Source organism: Microcaecilia unicolor, chromosome 1 (genome assembly GCF_901765095.1).
Source record: "Microcaecilia unicolor chromosome 1, aMicUni1.1, whole genome shotgun sequence".
NCBI lineage: Eukaryota > Metazoa > Chordata > Amphibia > Gymnophiona > Siphonopidae > Microcaecilia > Microcaecilia unicolor.
This window is the reverse complement of record NC_044031.1, coordinates 547,098,202-547,121,575: the sequence shown is the minus strand read 5'-3', so window position 1 is coordinate 547,121,575 and position 23,374 is coordinate 547,098,202. Positions and strand designations below refer to the sequence as shown.

Here is a 23,374-nt window from a genome sequence, read left to right as displayed (position 1 = left end):
AAGTCCCCAGTTCCACCACAGGGTTGATCTTCGATAAGGATCTTAGATTGCAGCTGAAGTTGTTTTGTATCTTAGGGTACAAGAGTGGAGTGGAGGAGTGGCCTAGTGGTTAGGGTGGTGGTCTTTGGTCCTGGGGAACTGAGTTTGATTCCCGGCACAGGCAGCTCCTTGTGACTCTAGGCAAGTCACTTAACCCTCCATTGCCCCATGTAAGCCGCATTGAGCCTGCCATGAGTGGGATAGCGCGGGGTACAAATGTAACAAAAAAAAAAAAAAAGAGTTAGTGGTGAGAGCCACTAATGGGTACATGGTTAATCATTTACTGCCTCCATTAGGTAGGGAAGCTCTCACCAGCTTAATATGCAGTGTTAGTAATTTTGGGGGGACTTTATTATCAGGCTAAGATGAATATCGAGTAGAAGAGTATTGTCAATTTATAATGGGGGGCAGATTATCAATTTAGCTGTAGCAAGGATATTGTCACAACCTGGAAACTCATGGCACATAAGAAAACTGGGTCCAAAAACTGCAGAGCATAAAAAGGGAGAGTAAATGTGACATGCGAATGCTGGGGTATGCTTATAATTTTTGTTCACAGCTGGTCAGTCCTATCCTGACACCATGTACTGCAACTTCATTTTTATTTGCCCAAAAATGGTAGTAAAGTATTTAAGATCAAATGCTGTTCTTAATTGCCTTTATTACTAGATAGCCAAAGGAGAAAAAATATGTAAATCTGGAAGAAAATCTGTGTGCAATCAAATCTGGTTAATACACATTTATAAATGGAAAAGTGAATGTTTGTATTAGAAAGATCAGATAAAGCCAGTATTATTGTATGCACATTGGGCTGATACCAAGCAAAATATTGCACATTTCCACCCATTTAAATAATCTAATTATGGATTAACTAGTTGCCATTAGCCAGGGTCATCTTCCCTAAGAGAAGAAATTTTATACCACAGCACAGATGGGGTTATTGCAACCCAACAGAGGCTCATATCTGAATAAAAACATTCTTTTAGACTATGCATTTTTAATAGCTGGTTTCTTATTTCTAGAGTACCAAGTTATCTGCATTGTGCTAACTCATTAGTGACTTTCCTTTGGGCTTAGGACAATTACCATAGAGTGGCTTAGGAAGTTTTTGTGTTTACAGACAACAAATTCAAGCATTGAGCCCATTATTCCAAAGGAATAGAATTTCTAAATAGCAAAAGATACCTTCTTGGAACAACTACTTCTGGAACCACAAGGTGTGAAGCAATTCCCCATTCAATTCCGCAACTGTCTGTACATAGTCAGCTTGAAGCAGCTCCAGGGACAACAGAATTTAACAGGATTAATAATAAAAGTAAATGGCGGAAATCCATTTGGACCGGTGGTTAGATAAAAGGGGATTTTAGGACAAGTGAACCACACACTGGTAAGAGTTTAATGAATTCAAGAACAGAAAGGAATCCATTTTCTGACATTTGCAGAAAACAGTCTAATGAGGATGAATGCAGAACCCTAAACATTTGAATAAATTTACAGTAGACATGGTTTATACATGCATGAATATTACTCCCAGACCTGTCAAACCTAAACCCCCTCCCCCCCCCCATTTTGGGAAGTCGCCCGAAGAGAAGGGAGTGCTAGTCCCTCCCTCCTCCCACTACCACGAGGTAGGCTGCTGGGGGGGGGAGGGGGGAGACAGGGGCAGATAGCGGTCCCACTGGACCACCAGGGCATTTTTGTTTGGTGAGGGGGGGGGAGGGAGGGGAAGCTAGCACCAGGATTTCTGGACCACCAGGGTTTTTGTGCTTTGGGGGTGTGGGGCCTAGAGGTCCACCGGACCACCAGGTCTTCTGTTTGGGGGGGGGGGGGGGGGGGAAACAGGCTTAGGTTTGACAGGTCTGGGAGAAAAGCCTCTCTCATTAGCAAATCCTAACGCCAGCACCTAGCTGGCGTAAGGTTTGCAGCGGTAGCAGCGCACTTGTCTGGCACGCTGCCCACTGATCATGAGAGATGAATGCGGGAGACCCTTGTTTCCATGCATTTGCAAGCAGTGTTCACAGCCGGCAAGCGCGTTATTACACGCACTCACTGGTTCTGATTATTAGGCGGGTACAAACACAGGCGCTAGTATGGCGCTACTGGCCTCTAGCACCCGTGTTTGCTTCTGATCATTGGCCCATGAGACTCTGGAGTTCTGCTTTCCTCTTGGATCCTGTATTTCTTCAAATCCAAGGCTCCTAATTATGGCTCTCAAGGATTGCAGGTATACTTTGGACAATAGTGGAAAAAGGGGAATACTTGTGGGCTACCCCACTGAACAGACTGATGAACCATTCTCCACTGTGATGATTTCTGACCCCTCAAAGAGTAAAGAGACAGACCTTTTAGCTGCAGAACCCAAAATACCCAATCCCTTTGGCTGTGTGAACAGTCAGAAGACTGATCATATCAAAAGCGAGAGAGATATTAAAGAAGTTTGGTAATCCTAGCCCTCCGGAAACCATTATCAGCCATATACTGTCCATTAAGAAAATCAAGACAATCTCAGTAATAAAGGCACTGAAATCGATTTAATCTATATAGTTCAAAAAATTAAAACAATGATGTAACTGAATTGTAACAGCCAGGTGTGTGTGTGTGTATACATACACACACATATACATACATACATCTTTTGTAATGTTTTTCTACTCCTCATGCTGGCACATATGCCGAAACATGGCCGTGTCAAATCTGTTCTGCATTAGCAATTACATTTGATGACACAATAAAAAGTTTTGTACTACACCTTTACAATCCTTGTTTTCTATTGCCTCACTGATCCATTTGCGCGTAAATCTTTTAACATGGAATTGAAAAGGGAGCATGGCCATGGTAGGAGCATGGGTGAGTCAGGGGCATTCACTAAAGATGCATACCCTATTACAGAATTTGGGGGATCCATGCCCAATTTATGTACGCAGATTTACACAAGGTTTCAGTTGGTGTAAATCCTCATACCAAACCTTAGGTGTGGATCCCGGTACTACATACTACCCAACTCTTGAGTGCCATTTATACAATAGCACTCAGTGCTCATTTTCTTTTTAGCACCCAAATTTGGGCACCACTTACAGAATCTAGTCCTAAATATTTACATAAGATGAACAGAACGAAAAAAAAAAAAGGAAGGAAACACAACACAAAAATATACAACACAGCTGAAACAGCACAAAAGACAGTGAACCAAGAAAAGATTTCTATCGTTAATAAACACAGTACATAAGGTTGTCAAGCCCTGTGGCTGGGGTCTACAGTGCTTTGTGCTGCAGTGATCTGTATCCCACACACATAGAGGCATATTTTCAAAGTACTTAGCCTTCCAAAGTTCCATAGGTTTCTATGGAACTTTGGAAGGCTAAGTGCTTTGAAAATATGCATGATAGTATCCTCAGATCTAGAGAGTAAGGGAAAACAGCTCTTGTCAACCAAACCAGCAATTCTTATGGTGAATGAACAGGTGAAGGTCCACTGAGTCACCCAGATATGCTATCACAACAGAGTAAGGGGGTCTTTTATTAAGGTGCACTAGCATTTTTAGCACGTGCTACAAATAGGTGCACGCTAAACGCTAGAGATGCCAATGTATTCCTATGGGCCTCTCTGGCATTTAGCGTGCGCCTACTTTTAGAACGTGCTAAAAATGCTAGTGTGCCTTAGTAAAAGACCGCCCTAAATGATGGCAGAGATAGCTGATGAGGGGAAGAGGGAAAACTCCAAAATACACAAACACATTTGTATAGATGAGTAAAAATCACATAAAGGTGGGAAAACCAACATGCAAATGTGGTTGGTATACATACCTCGCTGTTCCTAGTGAAAACCTGCAGTTCTCTTTTGGACACTAGATGTCAGAAGCAGTACTGACTAGCATCAGCGAATCTTCTCCATTTGAGTTGCTGCCCCCTTACTTTGAATTCCTTTTTGATGTGCATATTATTTTTATTAGTAAGATAAGATGTGGTACATACCAAAAACATACCTTTACAAGATAGCTTAACAATAAGAGAATATTTATTTAAAATCCTTCATATCCCGCCATGTCCCAAAACTCATGGTGGCAAACACACAAAAACCCCACAATGCCAAACACAAATAGACTAGACATTAGAGATGTTATTTCTCTTATGATGACCAATATCATTGCCTGAGGAAACTGTTCTTGCTAAGGGATATTCCATAAAGCTGTTCTCAATCCCTCATATTTGAGGTTGCGAGCGACCCCTTGATACCCACGAGAACAACATTTTAACCTTCTTCATAAACATGGTTTCCACTTCTACCATTTGAGGGTCTATATGTGATTTATTCCAGACACTAGGACCAGCTATGGAAAACGCCTAATCCTTTGTTTCAGCGAAGAGCACTAACCTTACTGATGGACTAGGTAATAACTTGAGTACCTTCAGACGGGAGTGATCACACAGGTCTATGCATCTTAAGAACCTATTAAAAGTACAGGAAATCTCCCCAAAGCAAGCAAGCAAAAAAACAAAACACAACAACAACAAACATTTTAAACTGCACCTGCCACACCACCTGTAGCCAATGAAGAAAGACCAGCAATGGGAGATTTGGTCAAAATATGACAACTGAACAGCTGCATTCTGTGGGGTTGTTTCCTCTAACAACAGTAATTTCTCCTACACCGGAGGAGTGTGGTAGTCGTGTTAGTCCACTCTTAAGGTTATCAATAGAAATCAAACAAAATAAAACATGAAAAAGAAAATAAGATGATACCTTTTTTATTGGACATAACTTAATACATTTCTTGATTAGCTTTCGAAGGTTGCCCTTCTTCGTCAGATCGGAAATAAGCAAATGTGCTAGCTGACAGTGTATACAAGTGAAAACCTTCAAGCATTACTATGACAGTCTGACAGGGTGGGAGGATGGGGGTGGGTCGAAGGTATGCATGAGAACATCAAAGCATATCATTGATATTCTAACAGGATGGGTGTGGATAATTGAGGGGTGGGGTGATCAACAGAGAAATACAGCTTTATGGTTGTCAGAATGATTGAATATTTTAACACCCAACAGAAAGGACTTAACAAGGATCTGGGGTTCCTAGCCCATTATAAACCATAAAGCTGTATTTCTCTGTTGATCACCCCACCCCTCAATTATCCACACCCATTCTGTTAGAATATCAATGATATGCTTTGATGTTCCCATGCATACCTCCGACCCACCCCCATCCTCCCACCCTGTCAGACTGTCATAGTAATGCTTGAATGTTTTCACTTATATATACTGTCAGCTAGCACATTTGCTTATTTCCGATCTGACGAAGAAGGGCAACCCTCGAAAGCTAATCAAGAAATGTATTAAGTTATGTCCAATAAAAAAGGTGGTATCTTATTTTCTTTTCCATGTTTTATTTTGTTTGATTTCTATTGATAATCCTACACCGGACAAATTGTAACTACTGCAGCTGTTAACAATGGTAAGATAATATAACCTCTATTTCCACAGTGAGTTTATCTTTATGGAAACTTGAGAAAAACAGCAATATAGTAGCCATGCTTGATAGCAAAACACTACACATGGAATAATTATATATACATAGTAGACAGATGGGGTTTCCTCAATTCTGAACAGACTGGAAGACAGACGACCTACATTTTCAGCAAAATAGCTGTAGTCCTGCAGCTAGTGAATGTACGACAAGTTGTGGACCTTTTCCTTCCAGGTGAAGTGAACAGCTTACTCATAGAATGGAAGATTACTTCAGTTAACTAGACTCTCAACATGAACATGTTGTGTTACACATAACAAAAGTTTAGAACAGGGATCCACAGCCAGTCAATTTTTCAGGATATCCACAATGAATATGCATGCTTTAGAGGCAGTGGATGCTAATCTCTCTTATGAATATTCATTGTGAATATCCTGAAAACCTGACTGGCTGGGGTCCTAAGGAGAGGTTTGGGAACCACTGGTTTAGTACATAACAAAGCTGCAGTTTCCAAACTGTGGGTGATGATCCCAAATGGGATCACAAAATCCTCATTTGATGTCGAACATCTATACTAAGAAAATAATTTGCCACCATGTGCTCATTAACTATACACACACATATGCCTATACATTTCTAAGAGGGCCCAGGTAAATGCCACTCACCATCACTGCTTCTCTTCTGACAATCACTACCACCAGTCAAATCTGCTCTCATTCCCTTCATTGCTGTTACTCCCAGCCTAGACCTGCTCACTCCATTGACTATCACCAAATCCAACCCTGGCCAGTTCCCCCCCTTGCTGGTGACCACCAATTCCTTCCTGGGCCTTCTTGCCCTCACTATCCGTAAAAATCATTACGCAGGGCCCTCTTACCCTCACCTACAGCCTTAAACCAGTACTGCTTTGATAAGTCTTCTTTCCCTTCCCTCTGGCACCAAGTCTACTGTTTACAGTTAATTAAAATTTGCTGTACTGCTAAGACTAACTCGTAGATCGAGACGATGTACAAAGAAAAAGCACAGAAAAGGCAAATAATATATTGTTAAGAAATGAATTCACAAACACCATGCTCAAAGAGTAAAGATAGGGTAGACTAAAGAGGGGAACAGTACATAGGCTGGGCCAGAGGGGGAAGGACTGGAGAAAATGGATAATAGCAAACAGGACAGCAGCAGACAGTTCAGTGGCTACTCCCTGGTAGGGACCAAATGCTTTTAAATGAAAATTCTGCAAAGAGATAAAAGAGGAGGGAATTCCAAAATGAAGGGGCAGTGAAAAAGAATGCACGTCTTGTCAAGTCTTGTTGGGTGAACCTAGGACTAGGCAGGACTAGCCGGTGGTCATTTAACGATAGAAGGAGACAGACTGGAGAGTACAGGATGGTAAGAGTGGGTAAGTAATGTGGAAGCACAAATCTGTGGGCCTTGAAAGTGTCAGCAATTTGAAGATTATGCACTGTTGGATAGGAAGCCAGTGGTATTTCTTAAGTAATGGAGTGACATGGCATAATAATATTAAACATGGCATAATAACTGGATGCTACTAACCACTGCCAGTTTGTGTGTAAAGCCTATATTCTCCCACAGTTACATCAAGAATATAATTATTAAACAACAGAAGCCTCAAAGCTTCCCAGTGAGGACATTCACTATTGAATAACAGTACCACTACTGGGTACACCTCAAATGTCTATGGAGCAATATCATATCCTTGGCTTCTATGATAAAGGGAAAAAAAAGGACCAATGCAAAAAAAAACAAAAAAAAACTCCTATAGAGGAGAAAAAGCTTTGGTTCCTAAAAACCCCTTCAAAAAAAATTCTTGAAAAACTGTAACTGTGAGAGAAAATGCTATAATTTTAAACAATGGTGTTTCTCAAACTAAACTTAGAAATACCCTTACAAAAAACACATGTCTTGGGGGGAGGGGTGATGTAATTGAGGCCCCTCTGAAACGTGGCGAGGGAGGCTATAAGAACCTCTGTTTTTCTATAATTTGGGGGGGGGGGGGGCAAAGTGGCCTTTCTGATATCTGGAGGGGTGGGGTGGGGTTTGCTGGGGATTGTATGAGGTAATACTGTTAAACGTTTGATGCTTTATTTTGCTCTATCTTTCTGATATGAGTGGTGACCTTTGATTTTTTTTTGTATCTCTTTTTCACAAAGATTATGTTTACTTTATATTGTCCTCAATATAACAGTTGAATGTAAAACAGAGGATAAAGGGGGGGGGGGGGGGGAATAAGTGGGGTAGGGGCTGCGGGGATAACTATGTGACAAACATGGTTGCTTTTATTACGCTTATTCTGATAATGGACACTTTATATATTTCCATTGCTTATTCTGTATACTTTGCAATGTCATCAATAAAAAATTGTTGAAACATAAATAGTAATAATAAAAAAATATCTAGTGAATATGTATAATATACCACTGCATTCCACAAAACATAAGAAGCATGTTCCCACATACCATCTTTCTCTTTTGATCTACGAACAGGGAAAAAAAGATTTTAAATGCTCCCAGGTTTCAACCTAATTAAGGTTTAAAAAAAATTGTAATTTAAAATAAAAACTCAATGTTCAGACCTGATTCTCTGAACATGATGTCTGTTTTGGTGACCCTTTACTAGGTGAAAAATTCTCAGCATTAATACAAGGTCTGCTAGGGTGCTAGGGAGTCCCTATAACCAGCCCCTCGAAAAGACACAGTGATTACGATTTAGAAATAAATACTACTCTAACCAATGAAAGGTGGAGGAGTAGCCTAGTGTGGTTAGAACAGCGGACTCTGATCCTGGGGAATTGGGTTCGATTCCCACTGCAGCTCCTTGTGACGCTGGGAAAGTCACTTAACACTCCCTTGCCCCAATAAGTATCTGTGTATACTATGTAAACCACTTTGAATGTAGTTGCAAAAACCATAGAAAGGTGGTATTATCAAGCCCCATTCCCTTTCGCTTATTCCGTTCCTATACTTCCTCTGTGTACATCCGACAACAAGCATACAATATGGCGGCTGCGCAGGAGGGGTCGCTTCAGCTCTTTGACGTCACGCTGGCTCCTGTCATTAAACCTCCTTGCTTCACAGTGCTAAATAGCATATAAAGGTTGTGTGCAGCAGAAATAGCTGTTGTTGGGGGAGGGGAGTAGGTTGGAGAACAAGCTGCTTTGCTATGAGGCGATGGAGAGCCAAAGCACATTCAGAGGTTTTGCTAGGAGGAGGGGCTTTGGCAAGGCAGAGATAAAACAAAGTAAAGCAAGGGTTCCAGGGGAAGGGAGGGAGAGAGTATAAGGAAAGAAGAAAGAGGAAACTGGGGATGCTGCTACGAGTTAGGAAGAGAGAACTGGGGTCTAGCTGTAGGGTAGAGAGACCAGTACAGCAAAGGGGGAAAAAAACGGACAACAAGGGGTCAGAGAGAGAGAGAGCTGAGAGGGAGGAGATCACGCTAAACTGGGGACAGAGAGGTAGGGAGGGTCAATATTCCATCCACATCATCAATAACTAAACTTCTCTCTCAACCCAATACAACTTACTGATCTCCTTAAATCCACTGCCATCAAACTGGTTGAAACAGTCACTAGGAATATCTCCATTTCTTCATTCATCAATATCTCATAGTTTAACTTCAGGAATGGTTCCATCAGCACTTACACATGATCTCATTAAACGTCAGCACTTAAACATGCTCTCATTAAGCCTGTCTTTAAAATGTCTACTCTTGACCCACTACAACCAAATAACTACCGCCCCGTCTCTAAATCTTCCTTTTCTGTCCAAGATAATAGAAACTGGTTTTTCACCAACTTCAATCTCATGTTGAATCAATAAATGCTTTACATCCTTGCCAATCAGGTTTCAGATCGGGCTACAGTACTGAAACTGTTCTTATTGCACTTTTCAGTGAACTTCATTGTAATCTCGAACAACATAGAATAGCACTGATTGATCACTCACTTCTTCAACACCTATCCTCTTTGGGAATTGCAGAAACTGTTCAATGGTTCACTTTTTTTTTTTTTTTTTTTTTAAGAGCACTGATCCTTCGCGGTTGTCCAGCACAAGTCCACTTCTATTTCTCATGAACTCTCCTACGGGGTTCCACAAGGGTCAAGTCTTTAACCTTCTTTATTCAATCTCTTTGTTAGTCCTTTAGCACTGCTTATTCAAACGTTCGGCATCAGTACTTACTCATATGCTGATGACTTCCTCTTGGTTTTTTACATTGATTCCATATCTCTTAATTTAGGTCCACTTGAAGACTGCTTTCGGGAGGTTGCTATCTGGATAAAAGAACACCGTCTGGTTCTTAATCCTGAGAAGACGATGGCTTGCTAGATTATGGGCTCTTCTCCCATACCTTCCTTAGCACTGATGCTCTTTGATAGACAGATTAACCCTGTCACTTCCTTCAGATATCTGGGAGTTATACTTGACTCTGCTTTCTCTTTTACCCTGCAAATATCTCAAGTTAAAAAGACTGTATTTTCCTCTCTCGGACATGGTAGGTCTGTTCGTAGTTTGGTTGACCCAGCTTTCTGTTCTTTGTTTATGCATACATTAATTTTCGCTATGACTACTGCAATTCCATTTATGCAGGTGTTACCAAGGCCAACTTAAACCATCTTCAAACCCTTCAAAACATTGCAGCTTGTATAATTTGTCACGTAAGCCGCAATGATCATATCTCCTTATTGATAAAATGCCTTCACTGGTTGCCTATAGTTCCATATAAAATTCAAGGTTCTTACAATTATTCATAGCGTTCTGCATACTGCCATTCCCTCTTACCGGCCTCTGATTATATCTTACACTCTTCCCATATTCTCTGTTCCCTTATGGATAATAGGCTTGTTATACCTAACCCTTCTAAGGTATGATGGGAGTCTACCCAATTGTCAGCTTTTTTCTTTGTTTCATCCACCCTCTGGAACTCGCTCCCTCGGTATCTGTTAGATTATTCCTGTGCATCGTTCCACGCCTCCTTGAAAACCCTTTTCTTTCAACCAAGCTTTTGGACTATGATGTCCCTACCGGTTGGATTTCTGCAAATTTGGGGGGGGGGGGGGGGGGGGGTGGAGAAGCAAATATACAAATAATTTTACATAATTATTTTAGTCTAAGTTGGATGTTTGTGTGTTGGTCAATTGGTCTTCAGTGGTTCTGCTTTTCTATTTTACAGATTTCCTATTAGTTTTGTTTTTAAGTTTATTTTTATGTACTGTAAACCGCTTTGTTTTACACGCAATGAGAAGCAGTATAGTAAACTCAATAAACGATAAGCCTAAGAGAGAAGGTTTGGGGCTAGGTCAGGCCTAGGTAGATGAGGAGCCAAGTCTTTTGAAAGGGGAATGCGGCACAAAAAAATGACAAACAAAACATATAGAATTTAGCAAAATATAATGCACAAAACTCCCCCAGGAATAAAGAGTAAACAAAAAAAAAGAAAAAAAGGAAAGAGACCACTATGTAAAATAAAAATGATTAGTATTGGAAAGCTGAATGGAACTTAAAAGGCACAAAAAGGAAGAGATAAAGAAAGCAGCAAAGGAGCAAAAACTCTAAAGCCCTAGTTTAATTAGGCAACTCGATGCTAAACTGTGCAGAAATAATGCAGCACATTTCTGTATATTTGTTTAGATCTGTGCATTAGTTTGTTTTTATGAAGTAAAAAAAAAAAAGGTAAGTCATTTTCTGATGTTTCATGTGTGTATGGTTATTTAGTGTGTTTTTTTCTGGAAGAAAAACTTTTAGTGGTCAGCTCTGGGAAGGTAAGAGGGACATTAATAGAAGAAGGGGTAATCCAAGGTGTGGTAGAGGAGAAAGGTGGGATCTCCAAATAGGGAGATGACAAAAGGGACCTCAGGGAGGAGATGGAAGAGGAGAATTGGTATGGGGAGAAGGGGGATCCATTCACATTGTCCTCCCAATTATAATTCTGTCACTTATATGTACATATAACCCAATCCAATCAATTTGCTTCTCTTGTGCCTCTCACTCTCCGATTCTATTTTCTCCTCACAGTTCCTCTGATTCCCTCACTCTTGAGCACATATTCCACATCTTAAATACCTCCTTATCAGCAACTCTCTCTTCTCACCCTCCCCATCATACCCCCTCCTATTCTGAAGGATGATCACCTTTGCAACTTCTCCACTTAAGATTTAGAATACAAGTTTTGTCATACTGGGTCAGGCCAAAGGCCTATGAAGCCCAGTATCCTGTTTTCAACTATAGCCAAACAGGTCACACATAAGTGACAGGATCCCAAAAGGTAGACAGATTCCATGCTGTTTATTCCAAGGATAAGCAATGGCTGTCTACAAAATCATGTTAACAACTGTTTATGGACTTTTCCTCCAGGAACCTTTAAGCCCAGCTACATTACAACTTACACCACATCATCCAGCTCCTCATTAACGCAATCTCATTTCTCCTTACACCCCTCTTCAGGTGCTCTGTTCATCATGCAAGTCATTCTTATCTGTGCCCTTCTCCTCCATCACTACCTCCAGACTCCATTCCTTCCACCTTGCTGCACCTTACACATGGAATAGACCTTTTCAGTCTGTTTTATCATGTTCCCTATTTAAATCAAGGCGTCAAGCCCATCTTTTTCAGGCTGCTTTTAAATCTTAACCACTCATTCTACAGTTTACACCTGTGTTATTTTAAATCATTTCCCACAATCTCTTATTTGTCCTGTTTGTAATGTCCGTGGGACAGAGATGGTCTCTTAAGTATATGTACATCCATAGTGGTAAGTGGCAGTATCTTCTCGCCCCTTTTTATCAGTTGGCATATTTCTTCCAGTCCCCACTGGCTGTTGATGCCTGTCCAAATACAGGGCAGGATTTAGGTACAGACAAAATAGGCATGTGACTAGAGCACAAATGTTTAGGAGGGGTCCTTTCAGACGTGCAATTCAACAATTCCAAGGGCAGATTTTTGCTCTGGTACGTCAGCTTCTGACAGAAAGGAGAGCATGGAGAGAGGGAGAACCCCCCCCACCCCCAATGCGCTGTTCTCCAGTCAGCTAAAGAAGTTGAATAGCATTTCTTACCTGCTGCTGCCTCCTTTGCCAGTTTTCCTCTGTTGTCAGAACCACATAGGACCCAGATTTATGGGAGTTTAAAAGTATATTTATATTAGGATGGGGGGCCCAAAGCTTTAACATTACCTTGTCCAGACAATTTACCGTTAACAGTGGCACTTCAGGCAACTTCACATACCTTGCACAAGGATTAAAGTGTCAAGACTAACATTGCACTGTATAACACAATGTTTTTCTGCTTTTTTGGTATCCTCAGAAATCGTGTACTGTATATATGAAATTATACCCCATATCCTCTTGTGGGCCTATAAAGATGCTTTTTACATTTTTCATGAGAAAGCATAGGAAAAGTACAAATCGGTAATAAGGTAAAAAAAAAAAAAAGGCCACACATATACATGTTTTTTCTGATTGCTAAATAATTTTGGGAAGAATGTTTTGATCTTCGAAAGAAGAGTTTTAAGGCCCTGTCTACTAAGGTGAGGTACCGGTTTTTGCACGTGCTAAAAATGATTGCGCGCTAAATGTCTGAGACGCCCATATGTTCCTATGGGCATCTTTAGCGTGTGATAATCATTAGTGCACGCTAAAAATGCAAGCGCGCCCTTAGCACTGCTTAGTAAACAGGGCCCTTATCGTTTTCACATCAAACTATTTCTGAACCATTATAGCATTTTAAAAATACTACTTTAGTTTTCAAAATAATCCCTGGGAAAACTTTTCTTGCTGGTCGTCTCAGGTAAAGTGGGTGGCTCGGAGGCTTAGAACAGAATGGGACACAGGAGATCTGGGTTCAGACTCTGCTTCCAACACCAACAGTTCTTGTGATCTTAGGAGAATAACCACCAGCTGCTGCCTCAACTACCTACTTTGATTTTAAGCTCTTGTACCTGCATTTCATGTATAAAGCACTGTTTAAATATTGATACAAATTATCATCCCAATAAAGTAAATATTTTTCAATGGAATCTGTACCTATATCCATCTATAAATCAGACTGGAATAAATAATCTAATTTAAACTTTGCCAGTATAAAAACAAAAGCACAAACCAATGCTTTGGGGTGAGATCTCCATTACACACACCTTGGGGCACTGTTTGTTCTGTCTGAGTTCATTAAAATTCATATTGATTTTATCTTACTCTGGCCTTCTGCATGGATATGCATTCCAAGATCTTTCATGAGCCAAAATGTATTAGATGTTTTGAAATCACTTCCTGCAGTGTACACAGAATGTATTGAGTAACATAAATAGTGGTGCTGATTAAAAAAAGAAAAAGTGTTAAACACTGCACTTCCTTACCTTCTTCACTTTAAAATGCAGCATGTGGGCAGCCAGGTGGCTCACACCACAGACTTGAGTTACTCTCCAAGGTTAGTTTGGTTTCTCCTTGAGCTGGTAATGCTGCAGAGGCAGTGTACACAGCTTCCAGCCATGATGCAACAGTGACACCTACTGATCACATTCAAGGTACCTGTAAATCAGGTTTCTGGGGATGTTGGCCAGGGAACATGTTGGAAGAGTGATTTTGGATTTAGCACATGTTCAGTGGCTGAGTTATATTTGGCTGCAGTATTTATTTCTGTGTTCCTAAGAGCCTTGGATCTAAGATTATAACAGAGGCAATGACGAGTTAATGACTTAAAAATGGCAAAAAAAACAAACCCCAAAATAACCCTCTGGCAGCTAAAGAAAAAAGCTTAACTGTTCTGTTGCCGACTGAGCCAAAAGCTGCTGGGGAAAATATACCTCCCCCCCCCCCCCCCCAAAAAAAAAAAAAAACTATTTACAGTGAACTGAATTGGGGCACCAAAAAACTGAAGGGTCACTGGCCAACATGTCATACACACTTCAGGACAAGGATTGCACCACAAGAGCACCACTGAGGCTTAGGAAAGGAACAAAACACCAAGACAGCCAACATAAGACCTGAAAAGGCACACTGGGAATAATATGGGGATTCCTATGTGAAAAAGACTTCACATTTTATCCTTTATGTAGCCATTATTTTTTCATTCAGCTTAGTAAGTGGAGCCCGCTAGACAGAAGACCAAAGGTAAGCTGCCCAAATTCAAGATCTTGATTTTTCCTAAAATGAAGTGATTTTATATACAGATTCTACAGGATAAGTCCTCACAGCACGAATGGTGTCAACAACAAAGCCCCTGTGTGGGAAGCTACTCCAATTTAGTGTAACCTCATTGTGCAAGCACATTGTTTTCCACTGTTTTTATCATGTGGGACCACCTCGGTTTCTTTATTAGCTAAGAATAGAATACAACTGCTTGGGGAGATGGATGGGTATACAAGGACTTGTATCCTCCAGTCAGTGGAGAACACCTGCTAAAAGGTCACTAAACTGGTATTCTTCAATGTCAAGCAGAATATAAGCCCTCACAGCATGGGATTCCCTCTCTACAGGCTGTCTTCAATTAAAAAAAAAAATAAAAAACCCCAAGAGGGAAAACAGTAACAGGGAGATGCAACAGGAAGACACCAACATTTTTGATAGCAAATAGCCCTTTCCATAATTTTCTCTTTTTTGGAAGGCAGCCTGCAACAGAAGGAAATGGGCCTAAGAGGGATGGAGCTGGACTCTGATCCCCAAAGAGATTCTGAAGGACTGACTGTCAAAACTTACTATTGCATCGCGAATCCTTGTCTGAATAGTACTGGGATGTGAATGTATGAACCAATGTTCACGATGCATCCCTGCAAATTTCGTCCATGTAGGCTGGCCAGATGGGCAACCAGTGTTTAGATATTCACGGTGAAGTGGAATATTATGGTTGCAATCTTATTCCACTTGAATACGTAGAAACTAACATATTACTGTGTCATAACACCTCTTCTTCCCACGCTTTATGGTGTTAAAATGGTATATCCAAAGAGCCTCATGCCTAGTTGACTGTTCTGCTTAAAGTCAGTGTAACCATGCTGCTTCTTCACCGATATGACAAAAGGAAGCAAGGCTCTCAAAGCAAGTAAGAGATGTATTGAGTTAGTCCAATAATAAACTAGGTCAACTACAATTTGCTTGCTGATCTTTTTCCTCTAGATATGCAGAAAAATGCTGAAAGGGAACATAAGGCATCCCGGTCATCATCAATATAAGGCACCACTATGTACAATGTGCTGGGAAACCCACAAACAAAATGGAGGTTGGCCACAGATAAAGAAAAATACTCTGCCAGCAAGCAAGGAACTCTATAATGATCTAACTTAATGCTAGCAAACTTGAGCACTTTGTTGGCCTTGCCAGGATTCGAACCTGGATCACCTGTATTGTTTGACAGAGGCTCCCTCTGAGCACAAGACCAGCAGCGTGTACAAGTCCCTCCCTAGTAGTTATACAACTCCCTCAATCTAAAGTATACCAAAGGCTACCTTGATTTCCATCTCCAGATAATTATCTTCATTGAAAGGGCTGAACTACTACCAGAATCCACTTCTTCCATCAGAGCTATGCAAACCAAAGATCTGAATGGACTTACCTGAATATTTTGACAAATCTGGCATGGCTTTTGTCCTCTTTCTTGGCAAATTCAATCTAGGATCACCAACTGTCAACCCAAGCACAACGCCTGCTGGGATTTCTGCTGGTGAAGATATCCCTTGAAATTAGAAACACAAGTTAAATGGAACACAGAACGGAACACCATATTCATGTTACCAAGTGTCACTATGCCAACAGGAAGCTGTAAGTTTATAATACCAACCTTAAATTTAACTGGCTGTACTGCATTTCTTAGTGAAAGGATTATCAGTCAAATATTTATGCAAAAAGTTGACTAAGTTAAAGCAGTAATACCAACATAATTTAAGACTGTTTTTTTTTTAATTTGTTATTTTACTGTCATCCATAAAGTTAAAAATAAAAAATCTTTTGATTATCCCCATTTTTAATTTCAGCTTCAGTTCCGGTCCTGCTTGTACCAGCCCTGTCTGTTTTCAGCCTCGTTCCCTGTTTGGGTGGTTCGCCTGCTGCTGCCGGTCTCTGGCAGTGGCCCAAGGGCTCACTATTCCTGACTCCGTGTCAGAATACTGCTGTGTGTACACTTCCTAGACTGATCTAGTGGATGCTAAAGAGAAGAGAAATTAGATCTTACCTGCTAATATTCTTTCCTTTAGTCTCACCAGATCGTTCCAATTTCCCTCCCTTCTTCAGAGACACAGATTGAAGGGCTGTAGTTTGCCTGCCTGAAGGTTAAGTTCTTATTGAATCTTGTGATGCCTTTTCTAAGTTTACTATGTTACTTGATATTCTGATTGTTTTCTCTCTTACCTGATTGATTAATACTATTTTGTCATCCACGTTCTTTATGTAATACCAATTGTAATTTACACTCCGGAATGGCGAATGCCATGACGGAACATTGTAAGCCACATTGAGCCTGCAAATGGGTGGGAAAATGTGGGATACAAATGCAACAAACAAATAATCAAGGCAGTGTTGGTCTTAAGTTTTTGAAAATTCTTCCTCCTCAGTTCACTCCCACTGCTATGGATGTAAAAATCTAGGTGCAGCTTTAAGCGACACCAAGAAAACATGAATTAGAGATAGCCCCACCACTGAGCTGTAAAATCTGAGTAAGACATACAGAGCATGGTTTTCATATTGCTGCACAGTTAGGAGGCCTGCAGGTACTCCATACCAGGGGTGGATTGACTGTGGTCGGGGCCCCCGGGCAGTAAAGGTCATTGGGCCCCCCGGCCCGCCACGTCACCGTTGCGAACTCCCACCCATAGTCCTACTTTGAAGGGCCTGGTGGTCTAATGGCTTCTTTGGGGGCAGGAAAGAATCCCACTCTTTCCTGCCCGCTGCTGCTACTATGCATGATGGCATAGGTAGCTCTGTGTTTTTCAAAATGGCTGCTGAGACTTACCGTGGTAGTCTCACGAGTCTCAGCAGACATTTTTAAAATATGGTGGCGCTGGCCTGGCGAGTTCTTTCTCCCTCTTTTAGGATTACGACGTTAAGATTTGTTTTTTGTATTAGAACTAGAAAACAATGGCATTCGCTTTCTCTCTGCACTTTTTCTTATAAACAGAATTTGTTACACCACGAGGTTAGTAGTCTATTGTTCCACTTGCACTTATTTATCAATGTCTGATAAACGATTTATCGATGTCATTATTTTTGTATTTTATTTGAAAATGCTGATCATTACTCACTTATTATTTATATATTTTTATGTATGCAAATCTAGTCAGCCATTTTACGTCATTTTAACATTGTATTTTTGTTCATGTATGCATATTCATATTTTTATATTTTGTCACATTTATATTTTACTATTGTTTTTAGTATTATATTATAAGTTTTGTAGATGCCTGAGGCAGGCGCTTAGGTGCTGAAACACACCAGCTGTGTCGAGACGTTTGATGCTTTGTAATAAAGACCTATAATTGCATATATGTCTCCCTCATTGTTTGGAAAAAGCTAGCCTCCCCTACTCTTCCTTTGCTAGAGAACAACTGCCATTCTTCCAATCCCTCCGAGGCCCTATTCTGATTTCTTTCCAGCACATCACTTTCACTTTAGAAGTATAACAGAGCTAGCAATCATTTAACAAGACAAAAAAAAAAAAAGTCCATTCATATTTTGTATTTGAAGACTTATTAAAAATGTGTGTTGAACATAGGGCTAGCATCTACCTAACATAGCTTATACCTTGCAACAAATGGAAGATAGTTTCCTGCTGGCGATGACGAGCCACATCATCAGGGCTCCTGCAATGTTCTGTCCACCACTGGTGAGGACCAAACTCTATAGTTTCCAGTTCCTAGAAAGCCAACAGATAAACAATTTGTAAAATAAACTGTTAAAATAAAGTGCTTCTTTTCAGTTTTGTCAGTCCATTTGTGACAATGCTGTCACAGGTAACACCAGCAGTCTGATCACAGTTAAAACATGAGCGCAGGAGCATATCTAACATTCGAAAATTCCACAACCTGGTACAATCAAATGGTGTTAAGCCACTTGGATTACTGTAATGCCATTGACGCCGGATGCAAAGAACAAATCATTAAGAAACTCCAAACTGCCCAAAACACTGCAGCCAGACTCATATTTGGAAAAGTGAAATATGAAAGCGCCAAACCCCTAAGAGAAAAACTACACTGGCTCCCACTAAAAGAACGAATTATGTTCAAAATCTGTACTCTGGTTCATAAAATTATTCGTGGCGAGGCCCCGGTATATATGTCAGACCTCATAGACTTACCAAGAAGGAACTCAAAAAGATCATCACGCACATTCTTGAACCTCCATTACCCTAGTTGCAAAGGACTTAAATATAAATCAATATATGCATCAAGCTTCTTCTACATCAGCACGCAACTTTGGAATGCACTACCAAATGCCATAAACACAACGCACGCCCTGACAGCCTTTCGGAAATTACTAAAGACTAACCTGTTCAAAAAGACATACCATAATGATCCTTCATAAATGACCTGACAGCAAAACTCTACCAGAACCAGACAAAAATCGAACTCTCTATACCTGTTTGCTTCAATCAATTTGTCACTAATGAACATTAATGCATTACCCCCTTATTTCTCATGCCTGAGATGTACTATTTATCTAATTTACTTTATAAGGTATTCTAACATTTATGAACTTTAAATGTAATACAACTTTGTATTTCTCTTTCCGGAAATGGTGATCGCCATTACAGCATAATGTAAGCCACATTGAGCCTGCAAAAAGGTGGGAAAATGTGGGATACAAATGCAACAAATAAATAAATAACAAATCACATTACAGGAGTGGTATGAATGTAACCTATTCTGCGATTCACGTATATCTTGAGGCAGCAACTTCCCTTGATCTGACCTGATAAAAGGAGTATTAGTTCAAGAAATATATTAGGTTAATCCAATCATTTATAGTTCATACTTGTTTACTGACTTTTTTGCTGCATACTCAAATGGACTAAAGTGATATACTTTTTAATTCACTTACAATATTTAACTAATTCTCTTTTTTAAACTTTATTTTTATATAGAAATAACAACAAATGAAAAAGTTCCACTGCAATATTCACCATACAAAAACAGGACCCCCCCCCCAAAACCAACCCCCATGAACTAACCCCCCCCCCCACCGCCACCATTCTCCATGGGTAGCAATCACTGCAGTTTAAGTAACTAGTTATAAACACATGGGTGACTGGATATACTGAAACATTCAGCTTATAAAACTATATACCAGAAAAGGTCAGCTTCGTAATAGTGTATAAAAACTTCAGTGGCTGATGGCCCTGCATCACTGCAAGAGAAGGTAGCATGCATCTCATGTCCATACATGTTCAAGTCTATCATGACCCGGATTGATCATATCAAGGTAAGAAAGGAGCCCAGGTTTTTTCTAATTTAGCTACTTCTCCATATTTAATGGTATAAGCATCCCAAAAGGCCATATACATGGTAATATTTTAAAAGCATAATTTGGGAACACATCAGGCAGTAAACTCAGGAAGAAAAAGACAGGATTGGTATCTACCTGTATACCAAGCATCAAGGTAAACATTAGGTCCAAGCATTCTGGATAACAGGGCATCCCACCAAATATGAAAATATGTACCATCTTTACCACACCCCCTCCAACACAGCCTATCATATACAGGACTAACTTAAAAAGTCTACTAGGTGGAAGATACCATCTATATACAGAAAGATTTCACTCTCCCCTCCACTAGGTTAGCTGAGATAGATATATGCAACTGTGTAAAGACTATTCTTTCCACAAGTTTTGACACAAATGAAAGATTTGCAATAGGCCGATAGTTTGTTGTATGGTGAAAAGGAGTGGAGGAGTGGCCTAGTGGTTAGCGTGGTGGACTTTGGTCCTGGGGAACTGGGTTTGATTCCCACTGCAGGCACAGGCAGCTCCTTGTGACTCTGGGCAAGTCACGTAAGTACCTGTATATAATATGTAAGCCGCATTGAACCTGCTATGAGTGGGAAAGCGCGGGGTACAAATGTAACAATAAATAAATAAATACCCTGGAGGATCTGGATTTCAGCTTTCTACTTAAGAGCCTAAATGTGGCTTTCAGAACCTCCCCTCCATATCACTGCCACATGTACCAAGACAACTGGCTCTTCCCCAGAACTATCTAAAACCCTATCTAGGTGACGTGTGAGGTCTGTCACCTTTGTGCCAGGCAGGCAAGTGACCAGGCAGTTCTCACGTCCATCAACCACCCAGCTATCTATATGCCTAATGACTGAATCACCAACTACAACAGCTCTCCTAACCTTTCCGTCCTGGGCAGAAGCTCCTGGAGACACACCCTTGGTGCAAGAGGATATTGCATCCCCTGGTGGGCAGCTACTGGCTACAGGATTACTTCCTACCAGGGTGATGCTCTCCTTTTAGGAGACCTTCCTCCTCCAAGGCAGCACAACGTCCCTGTAGGTCTCCTCTATATACCCCTCTGTATCCCTCAGATCCTCCAAGTCTGCTCTATAGCCTTAAGAGAAGAACAGATTTATTTCTTTGAGAGCTATGAGCTCTTTTCATCAAGCACATACATATAACTTCTCGCCAACTGGGAGATAATCAAACATGTGACACTCAATGCAAAAAACTGGATAGTACCCCTCTCACTGCTGGCCTGCTACCTGCATCTTAGTATTATTGAGTTGTTTAAGTAAAACTTGTTAAGGTACTAGGGATAGTAGACTAATATAGAGAGCCTTAAGGTTATATGGTATATGGAGAAATTAGATCTTACCTGCTGATTTACTTTCCTTGACTCTCTCTAGACCATTCCCAACGTGTGGGTAATATGAACTCCTACCAGCAGAGGGAAACTGAGAACTACTGATTAGTGACCTTACAAGGGGACTGTGCAACCCTTCACTTCCTCAGTATTTCGAACAGGAAAGCCAAGAGGTAAAACAGCGAACAATCATAACAGGAACAGGCATAGAATCCCCAGTAACCAAAGAGGAAAGTTTGGGTGTTCCCTGCCCGATGAATCCTAGGAAGTGCTGGACAGGGCGCCACCATTTTGAGGCGGCACTCACAGAAGGGAGTGTTACTCCCTCCTCCTGTTTCAAGGTACGGGGCAGGTCTGGGGGGGGGGGGGGGGGGGGGGGGCAGAGGCTAGCAGGGGTCCAACTGGGTCACCATTTTTTGTTGTTGTTTAAATTGTTTGGGTGGGGGGTCTGGCGGTCCATATGTCAGGGGGCTTGGCCTTAGGTTTGGGCTGGTTGGGGTTTTTTTCCTTTTTTTGGACAGCCCAAACCTGTCAAATCTCTTCTGCTGGAGTATTGTGCCTGAGCACATGTTAAATAAATTCACATGTTATTAGTGCTGATGATAGCGAAGTTAATTCCCAGTGCTGTTTTGGTGGTATTTTTTCCCACGCTGTTCGGAACAGCGAGGGGAACTGATCGGGGCATCAGAATCCAGGCTCACAGCAGGAACATGAGACTGTCAGTCCCGGTTCTACTAGGATAGATAGCAATCTCTCCTCCCTCCCCCATGTCGGCTCACCTCTGACTTTTTTCTCTCTTTGGCTGAAGAACTTGCTTGCCTTGGAGGTTCGCTGTGCCAAAACGAGGTCCACTCATGGAAGTGCCCCACTTCAACCCTTGAAAGGCCATGGCCATTTCTTCCAATCCTTACACATCAAGGTCCTAAAAATTCCTGATCAATAATGCTGTCAGTCATGCAGTGGCGTACCTAGCGTATTTGACACCCGGGGCCGATCATTTTTTAACACCCCCCTCCTCTATATGAAAAAATTATTTTTAATAATAATCCACGAGTCACACAACAAGGGTATGCATAGGAAAAGGCAACATCTTAAACATTGCAGTGAGCACTAGAACATCAATACACCCACTGTAAAACTAAACAAGACATTAGTAAAAATGATCCTGCCAACACAAAACCATGTCTTTTTCACATAGAACACAGATACATCCTCACAAAAGTATAGAATAAGTAACCACAAACTAAAAACAGAAATATGTAGACAAAAGTTAAACTGAACCCCCAATAAGTCAGATTCTGCATACAATGCAATACCACAGAAACAGTGATGCATGTCCCCTAGTACTGTGCAATATAAAGACAGCAGATGTAAATTTGAAAAAACTGACAAATACCAATCACCACTTTACAAATTAACAAACAGAAATAAAACAAAAAAATGGAAAATAAGATACCATTTTATTGGACTAATGCATTTTTCAATTAGCTTTCAGAAGCCAACACCTCCTTCCTCAGGTCAGTATGTTACGGTAGCCTGTCCTGACCTGAGGATGGGGTTTTGGTCTCTGAAAGTAAGTCAAAAATGTATAAAAATTAGTCTAATAGAAAGATCACCTTATTTTCATTTTCATCATATCAATACTACTTTATCTTAAAGCAAAAAAAATAAAATAATAATAAATCTTTTTCCTACCTTTGTCGTCTCTGGTTTCTGCTTTCCTCAACTTCTCTTCACTCTCTCCCTCCCATCCAGCATCTGCTCTCTCTCTCTCCCCCCCCCTCCCTTCCATCCAGCATTTGCCCACTTTCTCTGCCCCATCCAGCATCTGTCCTTTCTCTCTCCCTCCCATGCAGCGTTTGCCTGCTTTCTCTGCCCCTTCCATCCACTGTTGCACTCTCTTCCATTTTGCGTCTGCTCTATCCCCCTTTCCACTGGTGTCTGTCCGCTTTCTTTGCCCCTTCCACCCAGCATGTGCCCACTCTATCCTTTTTACATGATGTATTCCAACATCTCCCCCTCTCTCAATCTTTCTCTCTCCTCTCCCCATCCATCTTCTGCTTTCCAGTATCTCCTGTATA

General features: G+C 40.9%; 1 protein-coding gene across 1 annotated transcript in view; it reads right to left on the bottom strand.

The window, feature by feature from the left end:
• The window catches only part of LOC115479288 (ribonucleases P/MRP protein subunit POP1-like), a 111,852-nt gene that overhangs the window by 21,317 nt on the left and 67,161 nt on the right, over positions 1-23,374 (bottom strand). The window contains exons 10-11 of the mRNA XM_030217143.1: positions 18,233-18,344; positions 16,053-16,172 (exon numbers count right to left, since the gene is read on the bottom strand). Of these exons, the coding sequence (XP_030073003.1) occupies positions 16,053-16,172; positions 18,233-18,344 (232 nt within the window). The remainder of the gene's footprint in view (positions 1-16,052; positions 16,173-18,232; positions 18,345-23,374) is intronic.